This window comes from Coprinopsis cinerea (assembly GCF_000182895.1).
Source record: "Coprinopsis cinerea okayama7#130 chromosome 5 map unlocalized cont3.5, whole genome shotgun sequence".
Lineage (NCBI taxonomy): Eukaryota > Fungi > Basidiomycota > Agaricomycetes > Agaricales > Psathyrellaceae > Coprinopsis > Coprinopsis cinerea.
The window spans coordinates 2,123,527-2,139,144 of record NW_003307540.1 but is presented as its reverse complement, the minus strand read 5'-3'; the positions used below and the strand labels follow the sequence as shown (position 1 = coordinate 2,139,144).

The 15,618-nt window shown below is 51.3% G+C and overlaps 7 protein-coding genes across 7 annotated transcripts; 3 read left to right on the top strand and 4 right to left on the bottom strand.

The window, feature by feature from the left end:
- Window positions 1-2,147: 2,147 nt before the first annotated feature.
- CC1G_01314 (hypothetical protein) lies at window positions 2,148-3,595 on the top strand (the record flags this gene model as incomplete). The annotated part of the gene is made up of 6 exons (XM_001837350.1): window positions 2,148-2,260; window positions 2,313-2,453; window positions 2,508-2,578; window positions 2,630-2,974; window positions 3,036-3,175; window positions 3,230-3,595. 6 exons carry the CDS (start codon window positions 2,148-2,150, stop codon window positions 3,593-3,595), a joined length of 1,176 nt encoding a protein of 391 aa, XP_001837402.1.
- Window positions 3,596-3,983: 388 nt separating this feature from the next.
- Window positions 3,984-6,120, top strand: CC1G_01313 (hypothetical protein; the record flags this gene model as incomplete). Its single annotated transcript, XM_001837349.2, has 11 exons — window positions 3,984-4,308; window positions 4,364-4,444; window positions 4,525-4,636; window positions 4,690-4,734; window positions 4,800-4,952; window positions 5,011-5,133; window positions 5,191-5,386; window positions 5,437-5,486; window positions 5,547-5,782; window positions 5,837-5,952; window positions 6,004-6,120. The coding sequence occupies 11 exons, from the start codon at window positions 3,984-3,986 to the stop codon at window positions 6,118-6,120; spliced, it is 1,554 nt and encodes a 517-aa protein (XP_001837401.2).
- Window positions 6,121-6,197: 77 nt separating this feature from the next.
- Window positions 6,198-7,310, bottom strand: CC1G_01312 (tafazzin-PC; the record flags this gene model as incomplete). The annotated part of the gene is made up of 4 exons (XM_001837348.2): window positions 6,198-6,513; window positions 6,568-6,662; window positions 6,728-6,843; window positions 7,151-7,310. The coding sequence occupies 4 exons, from the start codon at window positions 7,308-7,310 to the stop codon at window positions 6,198-6,200; spliced, it is 687 nt and encodes a 228-aa protein (XP_001837400.2).
- A 246-nt stretch (window positions 7,311-7,556) lies between these two features.
- Window positions 7,557-8,034, top strand: CC1G_14671 (hypothetical protein; the record flags this gene model as incomplete). Its single annotated transcript, XM_002911196.1, has 2 exons — window positions 7,557-7,695; window positions 7,751-8,034. 2 exons carry the CDS (start codon window positions 7,557-7,559, stop codon window positions 8,032-8,034), a joined length of 423 nt encoding a protein of 140 aa, XP_002911242.1.
- Window positions 8,035-8,153: 119 nt separating this feature from the next.
- CC1G_01311 (hypothetical protein) lies at window positions 8,154-12,601 on the bottom strand (the record flags this gene model as incomplete). Its single annotated transcript, XM_001837347.2, has 10 exons — window positions 8,154-8,177; window positions 8,262-8,510; window positions 8,563-8,724; window positions 8,779-9,029; window positions 9,082-9,278; window positions 9,331-9,636; window positions 9,899-10,089; window positions 10,141-11,560; window positions 11,611-11,735; window positions 11,798-12,601. 10 exons carry the CDS (start codon window positions 12,599-12,601, stop codon window positions 8,154-8,156), a joined length of 3,729 nt encoding a protein of 1,242 aa, XP_001837399.2.
- Window positions 12,602-12,900: 299 nt separating this feature from the next.
- CC1G_14670 (hypothetical protein) lies at window positions 12,901-13,691 on the bottom strand (the record flags this gene model as incomplete). The annotated part of the gene is made up of 3 exons (XM_002911195.1): window positions 12,901-12,909; window positions 12,970-13,572; window positions 13,632-13,691. 3 exons carry the CDS (start codon window positions 13,689-13,691, stop codon window positions 12,901-12,903), a joined length of 672 nt encoding a protein of 223 aa, XP_002911241.1.
- Window positions 13,692-13,818: 127 nt separating this feature from the next.
- On the bottom strand, window positions 13,819-15,591 carry CC1G_01310 (FAD binding domain-containing protein; the record flags this gene model as incomplete). Its single annotated transcript, XM_001837346.1, has 8 exons — window positions 13,819-13,976; window positions 14,034-14,385; window positions 14,433-14,491; window positions 14,547-14,625; window positions 14,679-14,954; window positions 15,006-15,075; window positions 15,129-15,142; window positions 15,196-15,591. 8 exons carry the CDS (start codon window positions 15,589-15,591, stop codon window positions 13,819-13,821), a joined length of 1,404 nt encoding a protein of 467 aa, XP_001837398.1.
- Window positions 15,592-15,618: the final 27 nt, after the last annotated feature.

Below are 15,618 nucleotides of genomic sequence, written 5' to 3'. Positions count from 1 at the left end.
TGGGATTCACGGCAAGCGCTGCCACACATGTTGGATGGAGACAAAGAAGGGCAGGTTAAGCGTAAACCTTGAACGTCGTGACCGTTTTGTTCGTTGAGAAATATCCGAGGTTTTCCAATGAGGTCAAGAAAGGGTGCTCCAGGGCTCTCATGGGCCTCAGTCTTGGATAGTAGGGTTGAGAAGCACGGAACTGGTGATAACGGATACCATAGTGGTACCTCGAATGAGAAATAACCGAAGCGTGTGTGTGGCGTTAGACTCTTCCAGGCATACGCATATCCGAGTCCTGTCGCTATCGCCTCTCTAGTCCTTCTGAGACATCGTGTGGATTATTTGGGCAGTTAGAATACTGATAGATGACCTGTTCCCGCAAGTCTGGCCGAGCAGATGGATATGGTGGCTGGTACATGGAAGAGGTGCGCTGGGTGGGGATCGAACATCTCCCCTGATTTTAACAACGTGGGAACACCTGGGGAGATTATAATTACAGTCGGACCCGTCTTAAGTCATAAAGGGGCCGCGTGCCGCGACTACCGACCTTGCTTTAGCGTCATTTAGGGACCCTGTTTTTTGTTGGGAGCATTGAACATTGAACCACTCACACTTCTGCCCGGAAGGTGTCGTTGGGAAGCGGTACTGAAACAGATTGCAATTGACACTCAGACTATGTACGCTGTGAGCGAACAACTGCTATTTGGACGGGCAAATGAGCCTATGCGTCACGCGACCTCTTCAACATTTAAAGTTTAAACGAAGGTAGTCGGTCCTCCGGTTAAGTAGTATCACTGTCGAAATTGCGTGCAAACACGGATAGCAGGCTTTTGCAGGTCCCAGCGCTTAAACAGGCTACTGAGAAATATACGATAGTGTTCAAATGTGCGGCTATTTTGTCGTTCCCCACTCGAAGAGACTATCCTCGAGAGAACAAAATCTCACTGAAGGTTGGGAGAACCGAAACAACGGTAAGGACCAAACCAAGTGCTTGCATTTGTTTGTTTTCGCGTTTCTATGTAGTGAAAACTTACATAATATCCTCCCCTAAGGGACCTAGCTAAAGCAAGGTCGACCTAGCTAAAGCAAGGTCGATAAGGGGAAAAGTCATAACCTCCCAAAAATCATAGGTTTTGGGATCCACCGACTCGGTACGCGGGGAAAATGGTAAAAAAAGTCATAACCTGTAGAAATTCATAAGTCATAGCAATTTTGGCAGGAAAAAGTCATAATTTTACCATAATTTACCCTCTTTTCGGACATTTTCTTCCGATATTCGATCCTGAATAAGGGTAAATCTCGTTGATGGGACAGGGAATTCGGCCTCTCGTTCACTTTTCCCTCCATCTCGACAGTCCATCTGACTCCATCACTCAGTTTCTAACTTGGGAACCGCCCCCTAACACCTCTACTTCAACTCGGTCAGGTAGAGAACATCCTCAGACATCCACACGATGCTAATAAATGCTCGCAGATGGACTTCTCGTCAACTAACTGCAATTTGAGCAGAGAGGGGACGGATATTAGCATGCCAAGAGACAGAAGCACAGCCACGGAAGAACACGAAAAGTCATAACCTCCCAAAAATCATAGCTCTAGCCCTCCACCGAAGGGTATGATTTATGACGGGTCCGACTGTAGACAGTTGGGATCGACTCGGTGGCTCTCGACGACGACAACCCTCGGCGATTGCTAGGCTGAACAGTATCCCCGACCTCTACATACTAGCAAATTCTCGAGCCCCTGGGTGGAACTCTTGGAGTCACCACCCTCGAAATGATTCTTCTCTCCATCTGATGCCCAAGACTTTAGTACTGAGATTATTCTTCATCTGAAATCTCGTGTCCCATCGAACAAACCAATCCCTGGGAGAAAACTGCTTAAGAACGTTGACTTGTACTCTGGATCTGACGACATGGGCATCAATGCGGACCATCGTACCCTATTGCTTGGCTTCTCTCGCATTGAACGACATTGATAGAAGACGAGGCGTGGCTCTTGCATTGTAACTTGGGGCATCTCCACAATTTTCCGGCGTTAGCATATGTCGCGATGCGGCATTCACATGGACGTTCTTCGAATGATATAAAACCACATTACAGCCAAGGTTTCTCCCTGTGGTCATCGTCACCCCCACCCTCAAACCCTCTTGCACCATGTCAGCTCGGTGGATTACTAGACTCTCTGCTCTTACCGCTGTGCTCAGAGGATTCCGGAATGAGACCATTGATTTGGTCGCCGAGAACATGCTGCAGATTGCCCATGCCAGGTTCGCCTCCTCGATTAATTGACTCTGTACATTTCCGACTAACGTTAATTAGCTGGGAATTGGGTGCTGCAGCACAGGCTCTAACAGAGGTCTATACCCCCGGCCTCTCCGTTTTTGAGCCTTCAGCATTCCCACCACCACGCCCTCTCAATCAGTCATGGACGCCGACTTACGTGTTTGCAATTGTTAACGAGTGTGTTATCTTTCTCCCCGTGACGTTGGCAAAGCCACTGACAGATGTGGAAAGAACTCTGGACAGAAAACCGGCCAACTCGCGACCACTGTTTGCCAACCAAGGCTCGTCCGCTGATCCAGCCAGTGTGTTCTTACCACCGCCGAGGAAGATAACCATACTCATTGTCAAAACAGGTTTGGGCACAGCTGTCCTTCTCGCAAACTGGACCCGATGGAACAGCGACGACTCGCGATATGGAAGTGCCGCTTACCACCAACTCGACTACCTCCTCAAGGACGCGCCTCGTACCAGGGAAGGCGCTATCTCTCACCGCGCAGACGAAGTTCAACTTTGGTCCGACTACGTCTACATGGTCCCACCTTTCATCGCCTACTATGGTGCCCTGCACAATGACAGGAACCTCCTTCAAATTGCCTACGACCAGTGTCGACTCTACCGCGGTGGACTTCGGGACGAACCTGGACTTTGGAGGCACGTCGCTCTCGGCTCTTGGCAAGACCCCACCCATTGGGCTACTGGTATGCTGGCAACTCTCGTTCTTTGCGGGTTTCTTGTTGTTGACAGCCACCCTTCTGGCAGGCAATGCATGGGCTGCTGCTGGAATGCTAAGAGTCTTGTCCACCCTGAACCATTCCTCGATCGGCCATGAATTCCGAAGTCAACAAGCTGACCTTACTTCTTGGGTCCACGAAATTCTCGAGTCGTCGTGGAGTCTCCAGGTGAGCATTAATCCCCATTAACACGCAGCCCGAAAGCAAATAACACGGCTCTAGGATGATAGTGGCATTATCCATAACGTTATTGACGACCCCAGTACCTTTGGCGACACTGCCGCCACCGCCCTTCTCGCCGCATCCACATATCGATATGCCCTTTTCACTGGTGACATTGAGTTCATCCCAGCGGCCGACAGAGCGTTCCGCCTCGTCGGTGACAACATCAATGAGGCTGGTTGGCTCGAGAACACAGTCAACCCCATTACCTTCCACACACGGTTGGAAAGGGGCGAATACAGCCCAGAAGGCCAGGCATTCGTCTTGTTGTTGCATGCCGCCTGGAGAGCATTCACCGAAAGCATTCGCAATGTCGATCTTAAAATCCATTTCCTCCCCTCCCGACCAGTTACAGCAGATGATTAAACTACATAGGGTTTCATGGGCGTCTTTATGAGACGATGTATATTATAGTTAAGAGTTCTCTTTAACGGACGATCATATACTTATCTGCGATGAAAATAGCACGATTGCGACTGCTCTGGGCGCTTAATGAACAGATTTTGAAAGTTGATGACATCACCACGGAATTCGAACCTATGCAGATAGCAACTCGTCGTTCTATTTATGATTTTGCCCTACACCGCCGCCCCCGAAAATAGCTGTTCCACATCATGATGCTCAAAGCTCGGAGAGTACATATTACGAGCGAGCTGGCAGCGCCCATCCACCCACAAAGCGAAGGGCTCCCCCACCTTTGCCGAGCCATAATACCTCTTGGGCTTTGCGTACGAAGGATTGTCGTCGGACAGCCATGCCGTTTCCCCACCTAAAACGATCGACTTCTTCTTCTTCGAGCGTTACTTTGGGCAACAGAGAAACGACCGCCACCGATAATGGCCGCCCAGTAGGGTACAAGTTGGACAGTGGAGGTGATTGGAACGACAACCGACGAGAGGTTACTTCTCCCATTCCTCTGGACGGCCAGGTCGAGGAAACAACCAATCCAAGCGTTGGACCCGAGGAATCAGCAACTAGCCTGCCTAAACGCAAACGCACGTTTCTGGAACGATGGAACAGGGAAGGGAAGAAGAAAGTGGGCGTTCGAGAGAGTTTGATGGCAGTTGTGCGCTCGTCCTGTGCGTATTCTGACCATTTACCCCGATAGTCATTTCTGATGGACCTTCCGTCTAGGGCTGAACCTCTTACTGATACTCATACCCGTGTCATGGGTTTCACACTTTCTGAAATGGTCAAAGATATTAACATTTTCATGTAAGCTCATTGGCAGAAGTGTTCGCAACCACTGCCCGTCCAATTTGAAGCGTTCTGACTCATTGTGGCTTTGATTGCAGTGTCCTTTGTGGCCATCCTTCCTTTGGCCAAGATGTTCGAGTTTGGCGCCGAACAAATGAAGTTCTACCTGGGAAAGGACTTTGGTGACCTCCTCAGCGTTACTTTGCACAAGTGGGTCGGCGTGTCCTACTTGACGAGATTCCATTTCTCAAGTGCGTTTCTAGCGCCGTGGAAGCCACGCTTGCAATCATTCTGCTCCTTCACTGCGAGTATGTATTCTTGCCTTACCCGTTGGGACACCCCTGCCCTAAACCCTTCTACTAATCCGCGCCAGGCTCGCCCTTCTCAAAGCAACCATCATCGGTGTAGTTATACTTCACCTTTTGCTCGTCCCAGGATTCGCCTTCATCGTCGGGGGAACACGCGTCGTAAACCAAGACTTACACCCTCATTTGACGGAATTAAATCATTCCTTACTGGCGGTCGGGTAGGCGGATCTCACTACGAACCACTTGTGAAGACCCACATGCCTATCGCATTGACAGTGTCCTGAGCCTCATGTTGCCCGCTGCATTCTTTGCAGCTCTTGACGACATCGAGATTGACGACCCACTTCGAGACAGTTTTCTCAATCTCAGTCGTGGAGTCTCATTTTGCTTGTTATTCGTGTTAGTAGACCTCTCCACTGCTACCTCGCGGGGTCCTTGTTGACTTCCCATTAACAGTTATGTCTGTTCAAGAATTTACCTCCACTACCCACCTGGAGACGACTCGGACAGCTCCCGGAGAGTACCTGAAGTTCCACAAGATTTTAAGAAATATGAACAAAAGTTGGACAAAGAGGACCCCAAGGTCAACCCATACATTTGCATCACAATGCTGCTTATTTGTATTGGTCTTATGGCTGTGACAGCTGAATGGGTGAGCACTTTTCATTCCCCGCTGCTGGCATAATTGAAGCAAGTCCATAGCTCGTCAAAGCGCTGGAGGACGTGAAGAAGGATATCAACGTCGAGCTCGGGTGCGTCCCTTCTCCCCAAAAAGGTCTGGAATAAGCACTCATTCCAACCCTCATAACCAGATGGTTTGGCTTGATCCTCCTACCCATCGTCTCATACATTCCCAACGGCGCAATCGCCATTGCCTACGGAGTCCGCAAGTCTATCCGCGTCTATCTTGGCCTCGCTGCCCCAATTCCCCCCACGACATTGGCAAAAGGGAAGGCCATCGACCTCAGCATCCAGTTCACACTATTCTGGACTCCTTTCCTGGTCCTGCTCGGCTGGATGGTAGGAACGCCCATGACCCTCCTGTTCGGTAGGAACATTTGCCTTGTTCGCAATAGCTGCTAACGACGCATTGCGGATGCAGACCTCTTTGAGATAGCCGTCCTAGTGGGGTCTTGCTTCATCGTTAATTATGTCACAGCGGACGCAAAGACGAATTGGGCGGAGGGAGCGACGATGGTGTCTTTCTATGTCATAATCGTAAGTGGCCCACAGGCCGGGGAAAAAGAGTTTCAGCCAACCTCAGTTTAGGTCATCTGTTCCTGGTACTACCCAGGTTCCCGAGAATCCGAAATCATGTCCGCCTGCGACCCAATATCCATTTCGCTCCAGAAACTTGCAGATGTTGCCTCTGGACTCGACCCGTAGGCCCTAACTAGACGACTATCATTATTCATAATCCATTGCTCTAAATCGACGTACATGGGGTATCATGGGGTCGACTTCTACTGCTTCATCTGGAGGAGAGGACCACACACCGTTCGTCCCAAGCTTTCCACGTGGTTGTGAATGAGCGCCGTGAGGCGCGATCGCTGAGCGTCTATTGATGGCGCGCCTTTGTCATCAGGCGCCGAGTGATTAATAGCCTGAGATAGGAGTTCTGGTGGAATTGGTTCTCCAAAGGTCACGCTGAGTCGGACCCCCAGGCGCGGCAGGTACTTTCGAGGAAAGGGGCGACCTTCGGGCATGAGCTTATCGTATCCAGAAAGCCACATTGGAATGACAACTGGAAGATTGGAACTCTCCATGACAATTCGTCCTCTGGATAGCAAATTCATGTAATGATTTTGCTGGGGAATGGAGGAAGGAACTTACACTCCCCATTTAAACCGCGGTATGTGTGCATAGCCTTCGGGATCGATGGTGTAGCTATCCGGTTGGTTGACCTTGCCCTCACCAAAGAGATGTACCTGAGCCAGGGGAACGAGATGACGACCTTCACGGAACATCAAAAGAGAAAGGAAAATAGACTCACCCACGATCCTTCATTCAGCTTCTGGATCGCTGTATTAACGGACTCTTGATATATCCCCTGACCGCGAAAGGTCTCAAGGGTCTGTCCGAGGCGGAAGAAAGACGAGAACACCCTTTCTACCGCGGGCACGAGCAAAGGGATAGGCTATTTTAGGCAACTCAAAGGGATAGGGGAAAGTGGCAGCTCACGGGTTGGTGAAGATGATATCGGAGGCGCCAAGAGCCCACCGGGTCGTCCGGGAACTGAAGTAGCACCGGGCAGGAAGGATGCCCCAGGTCAGAGGGTCGTCTAGACTTGACCATGGTTCAGAATATGCTTTTCTTTGAGCAAACACGAGGCCGTGCATACGTGGATATGTGATTTGATACTGATGTGGATTTGTGAGAAGTGAATAGCATTTTGGTATGGGCTGACATAGCTTACCAGTAACTAGTCCTCGGTCGTTGCGCCGTTCTGGATGGTTGAGGGCGTCGAGAAGGATGTTGAGACCATTGACTTGTATTGAACAGAAGCCAAGGTTGAGGAAGGATTTGCAGGTGAGACCGACGCTGGCCACGGTGAGGGATGAGAAGAACGCAGCCATGAACTGTTGTTGATCTTGGAATTGCCAAGGAATGTGCAAGTTGGGGGACGCGGCAAACGCCGATCAAAAGTGTTTGTCGCTGGGGCAAAATCGAACGACCAAAGGCGAGTAAAAGAGCCAATCCAGACTGTTTGAATTGGAATTCTCTTCCTCTTCCCAACTCCCAACTCAAAGCCAACCCTCCCGTCGTCGCCCTTTCGACTGGTGCTTCAAGCGCTCCAGCGCGGTCAGCGCCCGTCTGCGACGATGTTCACCGTCATCTTTCTCAGCTCCCTCGCCGCCCTCCTCCTTGTATACATTTGCATTCCAGCAGTCTGGTTTGCCTTAATGGCGGGGGACGATACGTTGGATGCTCACGAGTCAGGTCTTATGTTGGTTGCTTCGCGTATGTTATCTTTGCCTACATGTCTGCCGTCAACCGTGCTAATTGACGCGTCAAGGCGCTCCATTCCGCGAAACAGGCCCCCCAGCGAACATGGCCAAGCTCATTCTGCTACGACACAAGGTCGGTAATCCACCCCACAAGGACAACGACTGTGGACTTAAACAGAAACTGTCTCCAGATCCAAACAAGCAACAGGAAACGACGCAGCTCCTCGCATTCACGCCAGGTGTCACGAAACTTCATGGCCGCTCAGCAACGACCCAAAAATCCTTGGATGCGCTTTGGCAGACCCTTTGCTGGGAAACACCTCCATTAAACCCGCGCCACCTTTTACATTAATCCCCCACGACGTCTCTTTATTCCTTATTATACCCCGGTTATCCAGCATCTTGGATATTGTGCAACCGCCTGTACCATTTTCGACCTTCATGCAGGAAAGCAATAGATAATATGTATTACTACTTTACACAGGCGAACACAGACTATAGTACAAACCAACATCCTAATACATCAGAGAAGAGAAATTGAGGGTATATATTTTAACTAAACCGTGAAGCCCTGCTTACAGCGTCAAGTACGCTGGCTGTCTTTTTCACTGGTTTCGAAACTTGCGAACCAGATCTCTCACCCTTGTCTTGGGGTCGGACGCGTAAGGAACCCCCACCGCATTTGGCCCGGACAACACTCGTTACAGCCGCACCACGTCCAGAGCGAGCTGTTGACGCATTTCTGTGGTTTCTTGCTTCACTCACCGCCCACGTTTGTTGTTTCTTCAGGCGGTGCTCATCCATTTCCGGCCGGAGGGTCTCTTGAGTCTTTAAAGGTCCCGGTTAGTTTGCTACAAACAAGTTTGACTCGCGTTCTCACCTCCAGGTCATCCATGTCGAGATCGAAAGCCGTGCCACGCGGACGGGTTGGCACAGCCTTTTTGGCTCCAGGGACGACAGTCTTGACTTGGACGACATCATCCTCATCATCTTCGTTGTCCTCCACCCAGGCCGTATCATACAAGTCGATCGACTCGTCCTCCTGTTGGACAGTAATGTCAGGCGAGGGATTGGCTTGATGTGGGCAACCACTTACATAGTTGGGGTTCTCGGCACGCTCTCTGGCACGTTCTTGAACTGCGCGACGAATCTGGTCCATGGTAACAGTCTCTGGCTCCACTTCGTCTTCATCCATGTCTTCCATGTCTTCCTCGTCGTCGTCTTTCCGGTCGAGGGAAGCGAGAATCTCTTCTGTCTGATCCTGAGCCAAGAATTCGAGTGTCTCGTCGTCGTCCTTCAATGCAGCGTTGTAAGTTTGTGCGAAAGCGTGAGTCTCAGGGTTCAAGGCTGTCACAGGTGTCAGCAACCACTCTGCTAGCGGGGTATGCTTTATACGCACTCAACGCCAAAACATCCTCTCGGTTCTTCTGCTGCCTTCGCAACCTCCTTCTCGCCTTTCGATTCTCGTCCTCGTCATCATCGTCGCTTTCGTCTGACAAATTGAACCCGCCGTCTTTCTTGCGCTTCCGGAATTCACCCTCCACAACATTGTGGGCGATCTTCTCCAATTTTTCATCTTCTTGCTGCTCTTGCTCCCTAGAAGACATGATTAACCTTGTGTGTAGAACATCTTCACGACATTACTTACTTGAACTTTTCACGAACCCGCTCCTCCGCCAAAGTCTGATCGTCCATCTCTTGATCGTCGACGAGGGTTTCCAAAGTTTTGTCCAAGTCTTCGTCATTTTCCATCTCTTCGTCATCATCCTTCTTTGGCCTGCCCCAGAATCCTGCATCGTCGTCCGACTCGTCCGCTTCGTCCTCGACGAACTCGCTTTTGTCCAGTTTCCGCCGCTTTCTCTCTGCCTCCGCATGAGCGCCTTGTCCGAGCATGTCGAATGCGTTGCGACGTTTCTTCTCGTTGGCTTTGGGGGATCTCTCAGAGGGAGATTCACTACGTTTTCGTAACCGTTTCAGACGACCATGGCTTGGTGAGTCCCCTTGGGTCGGGTCCGAAAACGAAATCGTGGCAAGAGGGGAACGGAACGATGAACTTGGTTCCATTGGCGTCAAAAGGTTTGACTGGTGCCCATCTACTTGGGTCGGTGAAGGTGGCTGATAGACCTCTGGATTGGGACCGTCCGGTCGTGTTTGCGTGAGGAACCTGGAAAGCCATTGTAAGCTGCAGCTTGGGATGTCGACACCGAGCGACCTACCCGTCTTCGTTGACATACAGCTGAGGCTTGTTCTCGGCATGGCGCACAGCATCCAGTTTGAGTTCTTGCTCCTTCTCAACAATATCATTCGCTTTGCGAAGAATCTCCTCTCGAGGTTGGAAAGACGGCTCGAGGTTGAACTCCTGCGTAAAGTCGAGTGAATCATTGCGACCTAGAGCTCGACGGAGAGGCTATCCGAAGAGGTTAATACAATATCCGAACATTGAACAAACCACACCGACCTTCTCCCCAAACGCTTCCCCGAGAAGAGATGCCGGCTGGGACTCCTTTTGGGTTGGGTCAAAGAACTCCTCTTCCAGGGCTCGGCCGACCACTGGTGTGGGCGAAAACTGAGAGAACCCTTCTCGCGATTTACTGCCAAATACTGGGCTGAGTTCGGGTGTCCTGCGCGGTTCGCTGAGTTGGGCTTCGAAGAGTTCCGTGAGGTTAGCTCGGCTGGCAAAATTGATTGGTTTGGGCGTGTCCGTCGGCCCTGGCAGTTCCTGGAAAGGCTGTCGAGACCCACTCGAAGACGGACCACCAAGGCGTCTGGGAGAAATGTCGTCAAAGGAATCGAAGGAATCGAAACGAGCGATAGATTTGTTCTCTTTATCTTCGCTGCGATCGAACAAGAGACCGGCGTTATTCTCCTTGTCAGTTCCGTCCTCTGAAAAGGGAGTAACGGCGTCGTGCCCGACACTCGAACTTTCCAGGTCTTCATCAAGCGAGATAGAACGTCGGGCTGGCCTCGATACCCGCTTGAGAGATGCGTTTTCGTCGTTTTCTTCATCCGAATCTACGATTGTCCGACGACGGTGTCCACGGGGAATTGCAATGTTCTCGTCATCTTGGCCATCCTCGCCCTCCGCTTCAGAGCCCATCGCAGCATCTTCACCTTCGCTGTCCCCTTCATCGACAATGTCCATTGTATGAGAGGAAGGACTCGCCGATCCCCGTTCCTCAGGTTTCCATTCGCCATCGCTTTCATCTTCATCATCTTCGCCCTTGGTTAGGTTGTCGTTGTTTTCGATGGCTTTTAGGGCTTTCTCGGCGTAAGCTCGTAGAACAGACTCCGGTCCACCTTCGGGCTTGATCTCTTCCAGAACCCGGCCACCTGCCTGTATCCAGGCCTGCTTCTTCAGTTCGCTAAGTTTGGCCGACTCTTCCGCAGCTCTAGCGAGTAGTTCTTGCTCAAATCTGTCTCGCGGCTGTGTTACCGCCCTACGAGCAAATATGGGTAGAGATTTGCGCCCCCGAGCGCGCTTCTCTGTTGACCTTGGAGGGGCATCCACCTTCTGGGCCGGCACGATTTCCAGGTCATCATCATCGTCTGAATCGATTTGTTTGCGTTGGTTGGCTGCTGCTAGAGCTCGCATCTTGATCTCGTGAAGGTCGGACTTCGCCTCAGCTTTCGGCCTGGGCTTCAGGTGTTCGGTGAGAGACTCTGGCAGATCCTCGTCTGAATCGTCAAGGACGTCTGGGATTGTAGTTGGAGATAGTTTAGACGGGCCCGGAACTTTCGCCGATAGAATATCGACGTCCATCCCCCCCGATAGCGCGTTGGAGGGTTCTGGGGAAGACGGATTCATGATGGGATCTTGGTCGAGTAGGGAGGATGACTCCCTCTGTAGCTTAGACCCTGGCGTGGAGTCCGCTGGCTTTCTAGTGGATGTTAGCTCTGATAGCAAGGGTGGGGCACAGTGGCAACATACATTGTTTCAAGCAAATCCTGAATCTTGAACTCCTTCCTCGATGCCGACGTAATGGAGACATCTTTGTTTTCAGCAATGCGCGCCCTCTCCTTTCGAATTTCTTCTCGGTCCTTCTTCGTTGGTCGCTGAAGGCGAAACGCAATGGTCAGCCCACTATCCTGGTCACCGCCGGGGATGACAGACATACCTTCGTTTTCGATTTGCGCGGTTTCCCGCCAGGTAACTGATGGACGTTCCCAGTGGAAGGAGAATCAGGCGGGGTAATCGACGCCCGTAATTCCTCCAAAGACCGCTGTTTGCCCTTGCCTCTAGACGAGCGAGACATTGATGGTTCACCGTCCGTAGTTGGAGGCGTTGAAGAAACATCGGATCTGGGTGTCAAAGTGTTGCCATTGATCGAGCTGGGTGGCGGGTTTCCTGAATCGGACTCGTCGTCGGCATTCAAAAAGAGCGGTGTAACTGAGGGTGACCTTCGCCGGCCACGAGGGGTCTCGGTTGGATGCCTTCGTGGGCTCGAGCTGCTGAAAATATCGTTGGCCTCGACCGGCATCTCCTGGTTGGACGATAATGATAAATTATCCTTTCTTGTGATACCCCCCAGTAGCGAAGGGGGTCCGAACCCACTGGTCGTTGAGCGTTTGGGCGGCTGCTCGTTGTCCCTGTCTTCTTTATCCATTCTGGCAAGTGTTTTCTGCCAGGTGAACTGGAAGCCTCCCCCATCACCTTCGTCGCTGTCATTGTCATTGTCCGAGCTTTCCTTGACCTGGTCATCGAGATTGGGAGGTGCTGTGTGGTAAACGCTGCGTGTTGATAGCGAGGATGCAGCGTCGAAAGACGCGTCCGACTGCGAAGCTGGAGGTGGAGTCTTCTTCCTCCCGTAAGTGCGCACTGCACGCTTCACGACGGGAGGAGAAGACGCGTCCCGAATTGGTGAATTTTCGTTGGAGGCTGTCGAGTCTGGGATGAGAGAAGAATGGGCATCGAGGGGCATTTCGAGTCTGGATTTGGATGTGGTTTCGCTGTTATCGTAAAGTCGTGTCGCAGGTGTGGTAGCCAACAACGTCGCGAACGGTGGGTCCGGGGTCGCTTGAAGAACGGTGGACTTGATTTCGTCTTGCGTCGTGGCCTTTCCGACGCCGACCGTGGAGCGTGTCACGCGTGACACCGCGCGTTTTAGGAAAGGCGTGACGCTTTGCGATCAATTCAACGACGCGTCGATAGGGGCACGTTTACAAATTACAGTAATCATATATTTAAACAGGAACCCAATGTTCAAACAGAGATGGTTTATCAAAAGCCCTAAACGGTACTTCAGAGCTCAGCGTAAGCGTCTAAGCTCATTTGTCGTTAAAAACGTACCTTTCTAACGTCATCCAATTCCCCAGTTCTCGCGAGGTATGCCGCACCAGTGTCCGCCCAGACTTGATATTGTACAACCTTCAGGTCTTCGTCAAAATCGAGAACATATGAAAATATCTCGTCCCAGCTCTCCCCTGTCTCTACCCACTTGAATTTTCCCCTTCCTTTCAGCGCGACCTTTCTCGTTTCCGGGTCTACCACATACTCCGAGAATGAGACACTCTCGTACGTGAGAAGGGAGCCAATCATCTTGAAGTATTGCTTGATTCCTTCCACTCCTTCAAACCTGCGTCCAAGGAATGGAGCCAATGCCGGCTCTCCGTGCTCTGTGGCCGAAATCTCTTGGGTAGTTGAAAACAGTGACAGGATGGTTGTGATATCTTTCTTAGTGGCAAAGGCGTTGCAGAAAGTCTGGGCTGCACAGTGTAATTTCTGTCGGGTAAGTGGCATGACAAGGCGATCTGCTGTGGTGAGAGTGGGTGTGGATGTCGGAGGGATGTTGAGGGATGAATCGATGACGACAACTTGACCTTCAGCATTTGATCGATCGAATCTAACGTCAGGAATGATGCCCCTCTGATAACCAAGGAGCCCGGTGCTGTACTGTTACTAGTTGCTGATATAGGACGATCCTGGGACCTGGTGCATCCACAGAAGCTGACCTCATGTGGAAGGGCGTACCCTCCACCAGGTCCACGCCCTGTTCCACATCCACGAGTCATGGAAGGCCTTTTGCTCCGCCGACACCGGTTCACAGGCAGATGCAGAACTGTTGGAGTGGGGCTTTATTCCAACTGTGTCTAGTATTTCCACTACCTACGGACAGGGGTCGTATATACCGGATCGTGCTCATGCGGGGGTAATGGGGAACCAACGATTGAAGGTGTTCTCTGGATCATACTGCTTTTTTAGCTTCTGGAGCCTGGGGTAATTAGATGCGAACGCCATCTTCGACCTGTCCGTGTCCCCGGCACTGCTGAGCACGTCGATCTGAGCGACATCCGTGTCTAACAGTGAACAGGGTAGGTGAATCGTGCTCAAATTGAGAAGTCGAGATAACTCACCGTAGTTGGTATAGCCGAATTTTTCCGAATTCGAAAGCCCAACCTGCCCTGCAACTACATCGTCGATGATATCCTTGGCAAGTGCTCGGGCTTCGTCCGTGCGGTCCTTGTCTCCCTCCCAGGTAAAGTTAAGCAAAACGTTTGGCGTGGTCTCACGGCGGAAGGCGGTGGCATGTACGGGGACAGAGTTGACCTTGTGCAATGGGAAATATTCGTAGATGACGGCAGGTATAAACTTCTTTTGAGCGATGCCATCCATTTTGTCCATGATCTTTTTCATGGAGGGATAATCTGGCGATTTTTGGGAGACACCCTTAAGATATTGGCCTTTGCCGTGCTCCGACATGTCGTTCTAGGGCAAGTCAACGTTTTGCTAAGACGACTGGACATGGAACTGACTTGTAACCCATTGAGTTCCTCAAATGGTATCTCTTTTGCCATATCGGCAATGATTGGCCCTGGTGCGGAGAACGAATCAATAAGACGTGAATAAGGAGACTGAAGTTCAATTACCGAGCTTGTAGAACTCATTGAACTCTTCTCTTCCTTCCTCCTCGGAACCGTTGAAAAATAGGAGAAGAACTACCACAGTCTTGGGTTCATGTAAGTAATGTGGTATGGCATTATCGTGACAACCCGGCTCACCCTTCCGTCAGGTCCAACCGTCAAGATCTGGCACATGCCGGATTTTTCCCTGGCAGTTGGCCACCAGACCTTCGTGGCCTTAATTATACTTTCCAAGGCAGGTGGAGCGAAAACCAGGAAACCGCCAAAGACGGTCGCGCGCTGGGGGTACAGCTCAAATACAAACTCTGTGACGACGCCAAAGTTGCACCCGCCCCCTCGAATAGCCCAAAAGAGATCCGAATTTTGGGTCTCATTGGCGGTCAGTATTTGACCGTTGGCTGTGACTACGGTAGCCTGAGATGTTTTCACTAAGTAATGAAAATCGACTCAGGAAGTGTACCATACCTGACGAAGGTTATCCGTTGCGAGGCCATACTTTCCACTAAGCCACCCATACCCTCCTCCAAGGGCCAAACTAAAGGACGGTCAGGCTCGTAATCAAGAGGGCACTAGGCTATATAGAGGTACCCAGCTACACCGGTCTATACGTGGTAGTGTCAGCCAGGGAATGCCAATGGTGGTCGAGGATCCTTACATGATTGACTGTTCCTCCTACGGTCGCTAGTCCATACTTGATGGCCTCTGTATCGACGTCCTTCCAAACACACCCGCCGCCGACGTAGCCCCTTCTGTTATCAGGATCGACCCGAACTTTGTTCAGATACCGAGACAGGTCGATAACCATACCATCTGACACAGACGAAGCCCCAGCAGCGTTATGTCCACCCCCTCGGATGGCTACAGGCAGGTTGTTTTCACGGGCATGCTTCAAAGCTGCTGCGACGTCCTCCGGGTCCTTCACGAATACTACCACCTTGGCCTTGCGTGCGGCGTTCGTGGCCCATCGCGCAATGGCAGCAGGGTACTCTGGGTGGTCCGCGGTGACGATGTCGCCCTTGATGTTCTCGGAGAGAGATTTCTCGATAGCCATTGGAAGGGTAGGACGAGAAGGTTGGTC